This window comes from Bombus fervidus, chromosome 12 (assembly GCF_041682495.2).
Source record: "Bombus fervidus isolate BK054 chromosome 12, iyBomFerv1, whole genome shotgun sequence".
Taxonomy (NCBI): domain Eukaryota; kingdom Metazoa; phylum Arthropoda; class Insecta; order Hymenoptera; family Apidae; genus Bombus; species Bombus fervidus.
In genome coordinates, this window is record NC_091528.1 from 11135799 (window position 1) to 11152442 (window position 16644).

General features: G+C 48.4%; 1 protein-coding gene across 18 annotated transcripts in view; it reads right to left on the bottom strand.

Annotated features, from left to right (window-relative positions):
• Eph (Eph receptor tyrosine kinase) overlaps positions 1-16644 on the bottom strand; it is a 94641-nt gene that overhangs the window by 11059 nt on the left and 66938 nt on the right. For 3 of the 18 annotated variants that reach the window (XM_072013732.1, XM_072013722.1, XM_072013729.1), the window contains exons 4-15: positions 6046-6331; positions 5378-5914; positions 5147-5307; positions 4796-5060; positions 4474-4662; positions 4208-4319; positions 4007-4077; positions 3416-3433; positions 2756-2821; positions 1413-1589; positions 820-1289; positions 144-481 (exon numbers count right to left, since the gene is read on the bottom strand). In XM_072013732.1, coding sequence (XP_071869833.1) covers positions 144-481; positions 820-1289; positions 1413-1589; positions 2756-2821; positions 3416-3433; positions 4007-4077; positions 4208-4319; positions 4474-4662; positions 4796-5060; positions 5147-5307; positions 5378-5914; positions 6046-6331 — 2690 coding nt within the window. The remainder of the gene's footprint in view (positions 1-143; positions 482-819; positions 1290-1412; positions 1590-2755; positions 2822-3415; positions 3434-4006; positions 4078-4207; positions 4320-4473; positions 4663-4795; positions 5061-5146; positions 5308-5377; positions 5915-6045; positions 6332-16644) is intronic. The other 15 variants (XM_072013741.1, XM_072013734.1, XM_072013740.1 and 12 more) reach the window with 13 other exon arrangements.

Sequence of the window (16644 nt, forward strand, 5' to 3'; positions counted from 1 at the left end):
CGGAAACGCAAGATTTCTCGGTACTTCTCCTGCGAATGGTAATCCCGATAGATCGAACACGTGAATAATAGCGCGCCAGTGACACATAGGTACGCGAGTCGCGGAGAAATTAGTATTCTCTCGAATAGAATGAAAATTGTTACCTGTTCTGGGCGATTTTCCGCAGCGTGTCCGGGCTTCGTATCAATTTGTCCAAGGTTTGAGTGAGATTGGCAAAGGTAGGACGATGAGTTCGTTCCTTCTGCCAGCAATCGAGCATCAGCTGATAGATCGCTTCCGGACAATCCATCGGTGCTGGAAGCCTGTATCCTTTCTCGATCGACTTTATCACATCCTGATTAGACCAGTTCCAATACGGTCTTTCGCCGTAGGACATCACCTCCCAACAAACGATGCCCATGCTCCATACGTCGGAAGCGCTGGTGAACTTTCGGAACGCTATCGCTTCCGGAGCTGTCCATCGTACCGGGATCTTTCCACCCTTTTTGCCGGAGTAAACAGTCTTTCAAGATTCGATATTTGAAAGTCTCGGTTCCATCGACGAGACCGCGTCTCGTCAAAGAAAAGGAGTAATATCGATACGATACAACTTTGTTTATCCGAATTCTTCGGTCTAGCAAACGGTTTCTAAGTATTTCGCCGTTCTTTCGCGTTACCGCAAGCCTATGAAATTTGCATCGACCAAAACTCGTTGACTATATTTTCACCTCTGATCTCGTTAAACGTTACAACATTAACGCGATTATTACTAAACAGAGCTTCGGATAAATGAAGTTGCGCATAACACGAGCAACAGTCTTCTGCGAGCTGACTACTTACCCTGGTCGTGTACGCTCCTTCCGTGGCGCTTTCGATCTCCCGGCTAAGCCCGAAATCGGCGATCTTGCAGACGAGGGCAGCATTCACGAGCACGTTCCTCGCCGCGAGATCTCGATGTACGTAGTTCATTTCAGCAAGATACTGCATGCCGCTCGCGATACCGCGAAGCATGCCTACCAGCTGCAGCACCTGGAACTTGCCGTCGTTCGCACGCAGGAAAGTGTCCAGGCTACCGTTCTCCATGAACTCCGTGATGATCATCACTGGATTGCTCTTGGTTACGACACCTTGCAGGAATATCACGTTCGGATGCTCGAACTGACCCATGATGGAGGCTTCAGTGAGGAAGTCGTTGCGAGCTTTGTCCGCGGAACCTGGTTTCAAAGTCTTGATCGCGACGTCGATCTCCGTTCGACCGTCTGGCGGTAGTTTTAATTTTCCTCGACAAACGTCGCCAAATTCTCCACCACCTGTTCGTTAACGAGAAACGAAAGAAATTTGTTAACAAAAAAATCTGGAAAAATTAACTTGCGAGATGTGTTTGAAGAACGTATAAACGTTTCAAAAGACGCGTAAAGGGTGTATTTATATACCTATGATAGCTTCTATCGTGATGTATCCTGCGTCGATTTCTCGGGCGAATTCTCTCACAGCTTGATTCGGATCTTCGTAGGTATGAGGGTCGACGTAACTCCTTGCACCTCCGCCACCAGCACCTCCTGCACTCGCGGCAGCAACTCCCACTGCAGGTGTGAACAGCGGCGTGGTCACTGCAACGTCACCAAAACAGAGTTCATTATATTAACACGAGGGCCGGTGTGTTAAATTTTGACGGAATCTCGGAGCGCGAGAGTGACAACGTTCGCTCCGTGACTGTCAACCGTATTATCCCGTGAAAACACTCACACACCCTTCCTCTTTAAACAAAATTAGACATGTTCAAAATTATAAAAGAAACGTGTATATATATATATAAAAAGGCTGAAACCGTGTGTTTATTAGCTTTCCAGCTCTCTAAGCCTTATCTTTAAATATTTATACTTGACACAATTTTTCATCGTATAATAAATACTTTCTATTATAATAATTCCGATATAAAGGAAAATATTTGCTTTCACTAATAAAGTAAGGGGCAACGAAATAATTCACTAATTATACCACTATGTATAAAAAGATCTAAAACGGAACGAAGAAAACTGAAAAATCGCGCGCTATATAACTTTCATGCTAGCGTAGAAATCCTCGCATGCCTAATACGCCAAATGATTTCAATTACGATGCATCAGATTGAATGACGTTAGTCGTAGTACGGAGCGCGGAGGATGCTCCGGTCGAATCGAATTACTTCGTCGCCTGTTAATTTACATCCGCGAATGCATCTGCGACGGCTCGCTAACTCTGCGAGGCAAATTAATTCGAGTTCCACCGAAACATGCCAGTATTTCGCACACGTCAACGCACAGAACGTTATACAGACGATTGGAAAAGATCTCGGCGACTGGCTGAAAAAATGGAACGATGCAAGAGATACAAAAGAACACGATGCAAATTGGTAACACGTTTAAGAGAATAAAGGAATCTCATGCTTTCTTTTCGTGCTTCTCGTCTACTTAAAATTTAAGGGACCGACAAAAAGAAACGAAAAGGAAAAGATAAAGAGACAAAGAGAAGAGAAGAGAAGAGAGAGAGAGAGAGAGAGAGAGAGACAGAGACAGAGAGACAGAGACAGAGAAATAAAAGCAGAGAGGTAGAAAGGAAAGATTTTCGGACGATGGTACGAGCGAAAATAAGAAAAGGGCAATGTGTGGTGTTCCAGTTTGAGCGAGTGTAAAGTGTTTCGAAGACTCTGTGGATCACGAGAGTGGTTTGCGTCGACGCGTCCCCTCCGGATTCAACGATTTCGACGAAATTTTACTCGGACTGATTAAGGACTTACGCGAGGACTTGCTCTTGTTGTTGGTGTGGGTTGTCACAATCGGTGAACTGTCCATTTTGCAGTGCACTGTGAACAACACAACAACCAACACACTAATTGACAAACAGCAAACAAAAAGAAGCGAAGGATGTACGATGAGCAGAGTTTTAATGACGCGAACGAACAGAGGCAACGACTCGAGAAAGAATTTGAAAAAAGAAAAAAAAAAAAAAGGTAGGAAACGCGTTTAATTCGCTTGCTTGATCTTCGCGCGTTCTTGTCTTCGGCTTCTGCGATAGTTGCACGCGTATAAATTCTCGCGTGTAAATAAAAAACAAAAAGGGAAGGGGAAAAAATATATAAAACAACATACCGCAAATGAAACAAGTGCAGTGCCAACGATAACACAACTAACAACATACGCATGCAGAACGTAGATGCACACTGTATGACGCAAGCATGAAAAGCACGTACACGCACATCTTCGGAGGGTACTTGGTATGTACGCAAAGCTGATATCGCGCTCGTCTGTTCGACGAGGGAGCGAGCAAGAAGATCGTGCGTGCCCGTGCGTAAAAAATTTAGAACGCATCAAAGAGATGCATGTACAAGGGGGTGCAAAGATAACTACGCAAAACCGAGTTCCTAGAAAAAAAATTTGAGGTGTTGGAGAAGACTTACTGTAGGTCACAACTAGTCCTGTAGTAGCAGGCGATTGTGTACATTGTTTCATTGGATTTTTTCATGGATTTTTCATGGAGGCAGGTTCGATAGATTAGGGGAATCGCACATGAAAAGAAAGAATCGAAAGAATTTTGTTAGAATAATGGTACTTAGGTTGTGGGCCAGATCGGTATGAATTTTGCTCGTAAGCGATCGTCTCTCATTCTTTTTAACTCGCTGGCCTGAAGCCGTTCTCGGACTTTTTCTTCGCGCTTTTTTCTGTTTTCTTTTCTTTTCTTTTTTTGTTTTCTTTCCTTTTCTTTAAACGAACCACTTTTCAATAATCTTTCTTTCGTCAGAGAGAGATAGTGAAGAAGTACTTCTAAAGTATTGGGTGTTTAGCGACAAGACATAAATCATTGGGGTATTGTATACATTGATGGGGCTGGGGTCGATACTTGCTGGATCTAACGGGGGGTGGTGATCCAAAAATATTAGTCACAAGACACGAGGGCGTAGTGAAACAACTATAAAAGTGACAGGGGTTATAGCGATAATGAATTTATAAAGAAAAGAGAATCGAAGCCTGTCGGCATCGGACAAACGTACCTTCGCCGTTTCTATACTCCAGGGTATCGCAGTCACTGGGCTGTTTCTTGTTGCATTCGTCCGAGGCCCTGCTGCATCGAAATTATACCACATCAGATCAGAATCAAATGAAACGCCGCAATGCAAAGTAAACGCTTGGACAATGATTTTAATCTGTATCGTCTTTAATTTACTACTTAATGTTAGAAACAATTCGTTTACCTTCTCAAAATCAGAACGGTCATGATAATGATGATCACCAGAAGGACTACCACAGCAACGATAGCTCCTGCTATGATCCTTACTTGCATATTGTCATCTTCTCCGACGTAGTCTGTGAAAGACGAATAAATATACTCCGTTAAGTAACTATGCTTTAATTATGTACGATGTGTCGTCGCAAGTTTAAAACAACTGTAAAATGTTGACTGAAAAAATGGTTGGTTCATTGGGAGGCAACGCGTGATACAACTAATCCTAATAATCACCTAGTCCCATAGCGTGAGGCGTCTTTTTATAAACTATGGGCGTATATTCGCCCCAGCCTCGCGTTGTCTTCGCTCGTACTTGTATCGCGTAGTCCGTCGATGGTTTCAGGCCCTTGAACGTCGCGGATAACTCGGAAGTTTGTATAACCGTAGCGTTGGTAGCATCGTCGTATCGCGGATAACATCTCACTGAAACGAGATCAAAATTAACGATTAATTAATTTATACGTATTTATAGTTACACGTTAGGTTGACGAACGTGTCGTTAAAGTTATATATTTGCATTTTAGGGATCGCAGGAGGAGGAAGCAAGCAACTTTACCTTCGTATCTTTCGACCAGATCGCTGTCTCCGCCGACCTCGGTTACCGGAGCGTCCCAACTAATGCTCAGTTCCGAACTCTTCACGCTGGTAATCCTGACGTTGCTCACCAAACTAGGTACGCTAGCTTCTGTGGTGACGGTGATGTCCACGTACTCGGATTTTCCAGCCAACGCCGATACACCGTTCTCGGCAAATACTTGGAATCGATACGTGGTCACCGCGTTTAGACCCGTTATCGTGATCTTCGTGTCGTTGAAAACTTCCTGTTTGACCGAAACCAGTCGAATTAACGCGCGTTTCATCGTTCGCAGGAAAACGAAACGACCAAGAGCGGAGAGGAAATACTCACGGTGTTGGGAATGTATTTGACGCCCATACTACAGGCATCGCAGACCACCCTGTAAGTCGTATCTGTTCTGCCGCCCAGCATGTGCGGCGCATTCCACGACAGAATCACAGTAGACTGGTCAACGAAGTTCACCGTCAAATTTTGTGGCGCCGACGGTGGTTCTATAAACGTGCAGATTGATGAAATATCCTCAATCGGGCAGGATCAACGGTACAAACTTAAGAGACTCACGTGTACAAGGCATTTTCTTCGGATCTTTCTCGGCTCTAAAATAACCGGTGTTGCATCGACATTCGGTGAATCCGTAATCGGAGGATTTGCTGTGAGCCGGACAAGCTTCGCAACTGTGCGACCCAGCTTCGTGTTTGAATTTACCGATCGCGCACTCGGTGCACGCTTGCTTCTCGACGTCAGCCTGATAGCCAGGTTTGCAGTGACATCCACCGTTAGGCAGGTACCATTTGCCATCTCCTTTGCAGAGGAAGGTTGGCTGTTCGATGACCACCGCGTTGTCCACGCAAGTGCCGATCGTCTGTTCGATCAACGCGACTTCGCGACCCGTTGGCGTTGCCGGGAAGTGTGCAAAGTTCACAGAGATCTCCGGGCAGCTGATGTAGTAAACTTTAATGGCCAAGATGGAGATGCAAGCTCCCTGGTCGCGGAACGCAAAGTACACGCCCTTCTTCGTCACTGGAATGGATTTGACCTCTGTGTTTATCACCACCCCGGTGTTAGTGTTGAACCTTCCCTCGCCAGCAGCGATGCGTCCTGTGGATCAAACGATCGGTTTCGTCTCGCGACTCGAACAACACGGCTAAATTCCGACAGTTTTACACGGCTTGTACTATACGGAAAAGTTTCTGAATCGCGAAGCCGAGAAACACGTTTGGCAAGCTTACCGATCAACTTGTAACTATCCGTTTCCCACGGTGGCGGTTCCTTGGTAGCCACGTCGAACTCGTAGTAAAGTAGACTGAAAGTTTCTTTGCAACTGAGCGCGTTTCCGGGGAACAACGAGCAGTCACGAGTCGTGAATTGTATTTCTATGTACATGCGGTTCGCCGGTCCCCTCTCGATGAACGGCGTCCATAGCCAATTGTTCACGTTGTTGTACGCTACGTCGCAGACGACGTAACTCCGCCAATTGATGCCCTTGTCGAAGTTCGTGAACGACTCTTCCACCCACTGCAATCAAACGAGAGCACGGGACGATCTTAATTCTGCACGATCCGATTAACCATTAACGAGAAAAACACGCGCGGGGACATTTTATTCGCCAGGTGTTTGACCCACGCGCGCGTCCGGACGAACTTCGATAAGATAAACGCTGTTTAAATAACGCGAGACGCCGCATGGATCCCCTTTCGGGATCCTCGTCGAAGGGACTCGGATGTTTGCGTTCGGATTACGCGAGATTTCACCGAGTCAGCATCTAACGAAATCAGCTTTGCCGGGGACCCCTAGCTATCTCCGCGTGCGGATCCCTCTTCCGTTCTCTACGCGTCTCCAGCTTCTTTCCCTCTGTTCGTTTCAACTGCCTCGATGAGAATTTACAGAAACAACGAAGACGGATTACGGAAGTTGGAAAGAATTCGAGTCAGACGACAAAGAGCTAGCAGCCCCGGCGCGTCCAGCTTGGACAGATTTATTCTCATGGTAGAAGGGAGAGTCGTCGGATAGAGACGCTCTGTCCGATCTCTATCGGCTCGATCGGTAGACAGCGATGAGCGAAAAAGAGAGAAAGGGAGAGGAGGTTCACGCTGGTCCATGTCCGATCCGAGGAACCACTTGTCCGTCGATGTTGAACGCGGTATCCTCCCTCGGCAAATGATGAGGCGGAGAGGCCAGGTCGTCGACTTGCGACAAACAGACCGCAAGGAATTACCGGCGCGCGTTACCATTAGTTTTATTGCCCCCCTCGGCTTGGGCTCGTCCCGAGAGAGACCGCAAAAAGTTCCGGCCGGGCAAGAAGGACCCGCCGTCGTCGCCATCGTCGTCGTCGTCGTCGTCGTCGTCGTCGTCGTCGTCGTCATCGTCGTCGTCGTTGTCGTTGTCGTCGTCGTCTTCGTAGTCGTCCTTCTCCTCGTCGACAGACGATTCTCTTCATCCTCGACTATTCTCTCCTTCTCTTTCGATACTCGGTCTCTCGCGCGGAGAAAAGGCTACGTAGGTAAGAACGGACAAAAAACGGTAGATCGAGAAGATCAGGCTTCTTACCCAGAAGATTTTCTTGCGGACGTGTTTCCGGCAGGGAGGCCGCAATAAATTCAGCCGTACGGTTACTCAGTAGCACAAAGAGATTATTACGGGGAAAGATGACGAGCAGGGACCAAGGGGGAAAAAAACGATTTCGTTTCGGTAGATGGACGAGACGAAGGACTGATTCTTTCATCTCTGGTCAGCGTGCGACGATCAGAAAAGTCATGGCGGCTCGTTGCGTGGTCGTTAACGAACGCGTTTAAAGGATCACGCGCCGATCGCAATTACCTAAGAAACGAAACGACTTTGACCGGCATTCGCTCGACCAAATGTTATATTCTCGGCGAAGGAATCATAAGAGGCAGAAGGCGTCAGGTAATATCGCACGGCGCGAACACTATTAGAGGAACGAAGAAAAGTCGTAGAGATGTTATTTCGACGCCTACGCGGCAGCTTTATCGCCTGGGAAATTGCGTTAGCACGGTAAATTCTACCCCCGCCCATTTCATTCTCCCTCTATTTCTCCTTCTTCATCCCTCTTCGTCTCTCGGCAACCGCTTTCACTCCGTCCTTTCGTCGGAGGCTTCCAGAGGCGGCCGCGAACCGAAAAAAGACAGAGTGTACGCGCGTCGTTAACGCCCGCGGAATTTAATTGAGTCCCGCCGAGACGTTCTCTTTTTAACGCGCCGCGCCGCTACGATTTTTCGGCGAGCCGGATTTCCCGACGGCACGATTCTTCCCCGAAATTATTCATCGCCACGGGAATCAGAGAAAAAGAGAACAAGCGGCAAAGGAGAAACCGAGAGAGAGGCCGAATGGTATATCAACGTCCAAGCAACTTCTTTAATCTGTCTTTCCGTGCGGTACGATGGCGAGATTCCAAGCGAAATTAATTACGCCACTTAACGCGTTTCGCGGCTCGGATACGTTAGCGTGCCACTCTTTATCGGATGAAACGCCGAATTTGTCGGATCGCGAGCAGCGCCTCTCAATTAGCCGAAATCGATCGACCGTCGAGACACGAATCCACTTTGTATCCAAGATGTTGTTTCCGAAATCGGTCGAGATAAAGAAAGATTCGTTGTTGGAGAATGATCGCGATGCGAGTTGAACGAGAGGCAAATGCGAATTCGATGGGAACGCGCCAGCCGAATATATTTCACTCGTCGATTTTAATTGCTGCGTGTGTATGAATGGCCAGGATATTTGCTCTACCTCGAACGTTCGGTCTACGTCCACCGGAAAAATACTATCGCCACGCTCCACCTCGCCGCGTCGATCGATGATCGTTAATTCGCTCGGAAATTATGTCGACGCGGTCGTTCTCGACGACCGTCAACGCGCGCTGCGTCCGATCGATCTCGTCGGTTTCCAATCGCTAATTTCTCCGATCAAGAGGCGATAGCTATCGACGGGAAAATCAGCTACTCTGTACGAAACGAGGAATTTTTCGCACGAACAGAGTCGGAGAGTCGATAACCTTTGATTTACATAGTTCGCGTGACGTAACGCCGAGGCTCGAGCATCGCTAGTGTAACAATAAATAAAATACAACGAGATCGATAGAAGAGAATTAAATTAGGAGAACGTCAGAACGGACGTTGACCCGAGAAAGAATCTTACTCGACGAATAAAATAGGGGAAAAAGTTTCGTTCCGCGTTGTTATTCGTTGGTCGGAGGAATTCCGCGTTCTTGTTCACGGAAAACGATGGAACTCAGTCGTCGCCAATAAAGTGTAACGCACGTTACACGAACGAGACATTAAGCTATCGATTTGTCGGGGAACACGAGCATCCCTGGCCACAGCAGGCAGACCAGTCTCGTCGAGTCACTCGCCGTTTTCTATTTCCTCGTGGATCACCCTGCGCCAGTAAATAGATATGAACTGCCGGTTTCGAAATAAAGCCAATAAGCTCTGCGAGCGAGCGGCTCGTAGTACGAGTTGTTGGAAGAGGGAATCTTGCGGACAGACGAAGGGGCAGAGGAAGCCTTCTCCGTCTGTTCGTTCCTTCCTTATTCCGTGGCTACGTAGCTCTAGGAACGAAACGGTTCCTCTCTCCCTCGGTGAACCGTAATATTGCCACCATAATCGCAATTCCGATGGTGTAGCTTCGGTCGAGCGGGGCAAAAGGAGTTAGAGAGAAGACTTAGGGGGTTGCGTGGGGGAGGGGGGGGGTGGACGAACTTTCAGTCTAGCGTAGGGTTTGTGGATCTTAATATATATCGAGCCCTCGTTCCCGACCATCGTCCCTCGCCCTTGGGGCTGCCTGCAACCGGGCGCACGTACTACTCTCTTGCTCGTGCTACGTGCATCACATTCTACCGGCTGTTCCATAGGAACGCGCGTTACCGCGGGCCACGAGTAACACGGTCCACGGAATCGCGAAAGTTAAATTAACTCGAGGGCAAGTTGCACCGGCGGAAATACGATCGAACAGCTTGCGCGTCTATCGTCAATGCGAAATCGTTTTTTGCGGAATCGTTTCTTGCGAAATCGACCATCGCGAATCACCTTCAGGCTGGTAAGACAAAGACTCTCTCGATAGAACGCGCTTCAAGTATTTGCACGCTCAAGGAAACTTTTCCCGAATATATCGTGTACTTTATACAAAACATTTTGAAATTTCATTAACACCGTGGCAAGACGAGGTTATTTATCGAACCTCGGTACGTAACGAAATCAGGAAACGAAACAAAACGTGGATTTGATCGGTTTGGTTTTCGAGAGGATTCGCTTAACGCTGGAAAATGGCTGGGCGAAAAGTTTCTCGTTCCTCCTTTTAAAGAAGCGGTAGAGGTATTCGATACGAAGAGATGAAAGAGGGTTGCTCGAGCAAGTACACATATGTGTAGCCGAACGAGCTGACCACCCTCCGTATGGTGCTAGGGTGGTTGCACGGCAATCCTGAACTTTATGTAGCCGTTTATTCGGCACCCTCGGTCTGATACAGCGGCGCCTCGGCATGGGGAAAGTGCGTGGAAACACCATTTAAGCAGCATTTCCATGGGTCTTGGGCGTTAACTGAGATTTCTCTTTCGATGGCTGCGTTACGCGAGAAAGGGAGAAAATATCGAGGCGAAAAGAGGGTAAAGAAACGATCGGATGAGAATTTATTCCTGGATTATTCGTCGGGGGATCACGAAATAGGACAAATCGTTCTCTCTCTCGGCATCGAAGCGTTGCGAAGCAATTTTCAGCCGTCAGATTTATGATCGGGAAATCGACTCCTGACGGCGAGGTTTCTGCGAAAATTCGATTACACCGCGCCGATGTCGGTATTTCGATTCGTCGCGTGGAAAAATCGTCGACAATCGCGTCAACTTACGCGAGGAAACTGTCGACGGTTACGACCGGACCTTCGAACGAGGAATTTAGATCGTTCAAGGACGACCCTCTAGATCCAGGTCTATCGCGTTCTACGAAAAACGATTCTAACCTCGCCCCGTATTTTCGCGGCACTCGGCAAACGGAGAAGAATTCCTATTTGATACTCGTCACCGAGGGAATTCAGCGGTTGTCTCGCGGTAGGATATCAGCGACGACGACGACGAAGACTCGTATCCATCGATAGCCATCCATCCGTAATGAGCCTAACTGGCGTCGTAATATTTCGAGTTAACTCGGCGTGTCGTCGGTGTCGCGTGTCGGAAGGGCTGAACGCGCCAATGACCGTCGCCCCTGACGAGACGGCACGTCACGCTGTAACGAGGAGGGCTGCTCGGTCACGTGGGGGTCTGAAAACTCGACCGTACGGGGTGGCCCGTGCATTTCCAAGCTTCTTTGAAAGAGCTTGGCCGACTCTAAACTCGTCTATCGCTTCTTATCTCGCTTCTTGCGACGGTGTACGCTACTATTCGTGCGTACTTGGACACGAATATAACGTACGGTGAAACTTCATTTATCCGACCACGTCGGACGATTGTAAATTTTTCTCGCTAACCTACTCATTTTGGTTCGGATAACAGCAACTCGCGTACAGATTGACGAATTCAACCAGCAAAAAAGTTTTATCGTATTTCATTCGGTCGTTCACCGTTGCACGTCAATTACCAACTTCTATACAAAAGTACGAATTTCTATAAAAATTCGCGGTCCGGTGTACGCCGGAACCTTGACCTGCTGAGTAGCTTCGACGATATCTACGGCTTTGGAGTGAATTCTGCAGCCCATGCGCGAGTCATCGTTCTTTGCGTAACAACGTTGGTCGCCGAAAACGTATGCGACGCTGGGGAACGCGATTTACTCCGACGTCGGGAAACCTCGGCCAGCCGACAAACAGCCAGCCACGCAGGCCGCGGCAATAAAAGGACCGACAACAAGAACGAGAGACTCGCGAACATCCAACGCGCGAGTTGCGTGGAGTTGGAGAGTGTGAATGGAGTCTGGTCCAAAGATACACCGAGCGATATCCCGGTGCTATTTCGAGTTGGCTGACGAGTGTCGGCGCGTAAGGGGCGTAGCCGGGCAATGATCGTGAAGCAGACGAGCCGGCACGTCGGGTTATGGGCTCGCTGCAACGAGCCGGCGATCGAACGTGGGGTAAAATTGCGGATCCGCCGGCTTCGATCGTTCTGCATACTCGATGTAATTTTTCTCTTCCTGTTCGATCTCAACCCTCGCCGTTGCCTGATGCGGTTGGGGGATGCGCGCGAGTGGAACTGATCTTATGCTAATTCGTAAGAGGGAGGAAAGGGAACACAGAGAAGGATGAAAGATTCGCGTCTCGTTGCGTTCGTTTGTTCTCTCCGTCCTTCAGACTGGAACGAGAGAAAAGGAAGAAAAATAGCGGCTTCGTAAAATCGTCACGAATTAGCTGGAGGAGGGTGAGGCCGAGGGGGTTTGGCTTTAATATCGAAGGACCTGGTCGGCCGGAGCCCTCGACACACGCCCCTGGACCTGTCAGTTTGACGTATCGCAGTCGCAGGAATCCATTATATACTCAATTACTCGTCGTGACAGGGAACGTGCACACGAACGAGGCGCATCTGACGCCCTCCAGTGCAGTCGCGCGGCACCGATATCCGAACGAGACCTGCGCGTTCCGCGACTACGCAAAATTTAACGGGACATCGTCCTTCGGTTCGTCTACGCTTCGCTTTCCACCAAAGTCAGCTATAACGGACTTTCGGTGACTGTTTAGAAATAGTCGAGGAATTTCCGTAGCCTGTACAGATCGATCCCCGCGTACACGCGTAACGTAGACTAACGTAGGGGCGACGCGAGAGGCGAACTATGCGTTGATTAAAATTTGCCGATCCACAAAGGATCCCAATAAAGTGGACCAGTAAGCGTAAGCGGCGAGCAATTTTTTGGTCAAGTTGTACGGTAGGTTGCATGCCGGCGAGAGCCTCGATCGAAGTCTCGTTAGCTATTTGAACTGGTTTTAGCATCGTCGCCGACTGCGGTTCCGCCGATGGACACGATATTTGGATAATAATCGAGTCCTCGGAACACGTCGATACACGAGCCGTACAATGGTCGTCCAGATGGTACGCGGCAAAACGATCTTCACCTGCCGGCGAACGGCTTTCCTACGACCATTGTGTTCGAGAGCTCGTTTCCCCCTCTTCCTTTCGCGACCTTTCACGCCCGCAGTTATTTTATCGGAATTGCCTTTCGATTCGGGGAAATATCGACGCGCGTACTCCCTTCCGCCTCTTCTGACCGAATATAAGGGGGGCTGGAGGAAGCCGCACGTCGGATCCGTGTATCTCTCGCAGCCGAGTCGTCCAGATTATTAAATTAAAAATACGATTTCCCGGCTAATCGAGCGTTTCCTCGGCCGACTATCTCGCCGATCAAATATTTTCACAGTTGTTTAGCCCGCGAACGACGCCGCGTCTTGCAACCACGTCTAGCGCCAGACGTATACCGTAAAAGAATGCTTAAAATTCTTCAACGATTGAGAAACTTGAAAGAAAAAGAAATTTAGGTATAACAAAAAAACGATCGGAATTGTAACCTTTTGACTGATCGCACACCATTTACGGTAATAGAAAATGATCGAAATTACAATCTTTTTCCCGTTCTGAAACAGTGTGCAACGTCGAGGCGGAGATGAGCGGAGATGAGCGGGCGCGCGACGCGGCCATCCCTTTTCCTGGCCAGAGAAATTGAGTTTCCGAGTTCGCTTTTCCCCGGGGGTGGCGTTTCTCCTGGCTCGTTCGACGCTACGCTCTCAGGCTACGTGCCATCTTTATCGCAATAATGAAACTGTGTTTATGATAATCCAACAATGGAACAATGTGGGTAACGACCGAGGGGTACGCTCCAGTCACAATGGCCCGCGGCTATGCTCTCTCACCTAGGAAGAAAGGCAACGAGAGAGGCGAACAGAGAGGAGAGGAGAGGAGAGAAGAGAAGCCGGGACCCGGCGTGGCAGAAGAGGGTCTTCTCGCTTCTCTCACCCGGGTTTCGTCTCCCGAATCTTAATTAGGAATTTCACGAGGGCTCGAGCACCCTGTGTCGCGTTCGCGCTCCGAGGAAACGGAAGAGGACACCCGGCCAAAAAAATAATGCCGCCTCGGCACCCTGTTTGATCGTCGCTAAGATAAGCTTCGTAGAGATAGCACGATTGGAAAAATGGAGGAGAGCCAGTTGGTTTTTTCTTCTACGAAAGTTTCACCGTGTGTCCAAAAACGTACTGTCCATAAAGTATCTACATGTTCTTTGTATCCCGATTTGCGGTAACTCGAGTATAACAAGTAGCTGTTTCGCGTCCGATATTGCGTATAAGTAACGCTGTACTTTAACAAAAATATCGACGATAATTGCTACATTCTGTTTTCTTTATAAAAGCGTGAAAAAATGCGTTTCTATTAGCGGTAATTGGTAGAAAGAACAACCTGTTATCGCGTTAATCGTAGCGCGAATTTTTATGCATTCGTGGAAAATACAAAGGTAGGCAAAACGCAACGAGAATGCAGTACGTAACGAGGATTTGTTGTATACGCGGGTGGAAGATATATCTCGATTTGGAACGAGTCGAATTCCGGATTTTGGGGGAATACTCGGATAAAGGCACGCGACATCGAATCCACCCTTCAGAATCCCTAGGATATCTCCGTGGTCAAGGGGCCGTGCACGAAGGCGCGATACGAACGCAAAGAAAAATACAGCTCGCGGAATTGGAAATTCTCGTTAATCACTTGCGCGAGTGAGAATTTTAATCTATCGTTGTGGGCAACTTTTATTTTTTCCAGTGGAATAACTTGGCAACGGTGGTCAACAGCGCCTTCTCTTCGTAGCAATGATAAATTTCCGAATTAATCTCCTCGAAGAGTTCCGTGAAACTTTCGTATCCACGAAAGGACGGAAATTGCAACTCCCTCGGGAAACTACCGCCAGAAGAGTATAACGGTGCTCGAAGAATCCATAACATAAAGTAGAAACCCGAAGCCGTAGGAAGAACAGAGGTTCTCGGATTTACCTAACACCATACACGTTCAAAGATTGGCGGATCTTTGCTCCTGCGAATCTTGGGATCGTTGTTACGTGAAATTTTGCGGAGCTCTCTCGCGTTATCAAAATTTACTCGATTCTCCAAAGCCTCGAACAATACCGCCAGACTTCTGTGAATACGTTGTGCTATTGGCAAGTGTTCGAACGCTTGCTTATTTTCGACAAGGTGCATCTTACTTGAAAACTTCGTGGGAACACGCGTCCACAGCCTATGATCGATGGTAACTAGGGTGTACCACCCTCTTTGGCCTCGTCTTTACCCGTCGGTCTGGCTCGAATCCATTATCAGCTGAATCTCGCGGGACGAAATTCTCGTGGAAAGACGCGCGTGGCGCCGGCAAGATTTCAACTGGTAGCGCATTAAGCCGTGCACACAGTTTGTCGTGGCATGTTCACGAACGCGCGCAGGGGAAGAGGAAACGCGACGAGCCACTCGACGACTCGTGTCAATAAACAGAGTTTCTTCTCTAACGACGCGGCCTAGATGACAGATATACGGGGATCTGGAGGCGTGCGAAGGAGAAGGAGAAGGAGAAGGAGAAAGCGAGCGAACGACGAACAAAGAGAATGAAAAGCAGCGAGAACTGAGTAGAAAAGAAAGAGGAGGCGGTGGTGAAGGGGAGGTTGAAGAGGAAAAGGGACGAAAGAATAGAGAAGGGGAAATAGGAGGAGGAAAGAAGTAAGAAACGGCAAGAAGAGAAGGAGAGGACGGACGTGCGCAGGCAACGGCCTGCAGAAGCCCCGAAGGCCGTTCACATGAATACCAGTCTTTCCATTAGTACTCGAATGGAGGAGCCCAGGCCGATGCATGATCGATACTCGCAGATCCAATCTCGCTCGAGTCTGGTCCAATCGCGATCAAGGACCACCGCGAGATACAATGTAACCGAGCTATACGTTCACCCTGGTGCTCTTCCTTCCGTGGCCGTATTTTTTCCACGAGAATCACGTCCTCGCGAACCGCGAACTCGCCGCAACTTTTAAGTGTCTTTATCCCGAGGCGAGATTTTTGCATAGAGACGAGCGATTCAAAAAGTCAAAAGCTACTAGTCCCAAACGATATTCGCATCCCTTTGCCACGTCCGCATCTGATCAAGGACTCTCGTTAAAAAGACAATCTGGCAGGAGCGTAGAAGCGTCGGAACAAGCGAAAAAGCATAGTAAAATCCACGATATAAGTCCAAGTACTCGATAAGATATTTAGTGGACGAAACAAAGACCTTCTACGTTGCACATTTTAGTCGTGTTGGTAAAAATATGAACTTTTACGATCGTCGTCAGTATAGTCGCCAGATTTACGTCGCAACGAGACACCGTCTAGTACAGTAGCATGAATGGCGAGGTTGGGTAATTTTAGGCGCGAATTTAGGCAAAACAACCGTCGCAGCGTTGCCGTATATATCCGTGTACCAGAATGTACCTGTATTATACTCTCGCCCCTTCGCGATGCTCGCCGTCCGTAGTCGAAATCGACTACAAGAGGAGTCTCATCTTGCGATTTCCAGGGTTCGCGCGAGAAAATCGGCCGAGAGCGAGGGCTCGGGCGTACGAGAGAAAAACATGTACTGTACGTAGGTGCGAAGAAGAGAGCGATTACAGGGCGGCGAAAGCAGGCCAGGGTTTCTCGAAATACCGAATGGACAGTAGTTTCTACTTTGCCTCGGTGGATTCTCGTTGCCGGTTTCCGCTCTACCCACTTTCCATCCACCACCTCTTCTCGGCAGGCTCGGAATATTAATGTCCCTCATATTTTATAGAACCACTCGGAGGGCACACGCTCTCCGTGTGCGTGCCATCCTCCTCCCTCGCTCATAAAGGACTAAAAATATATGTACG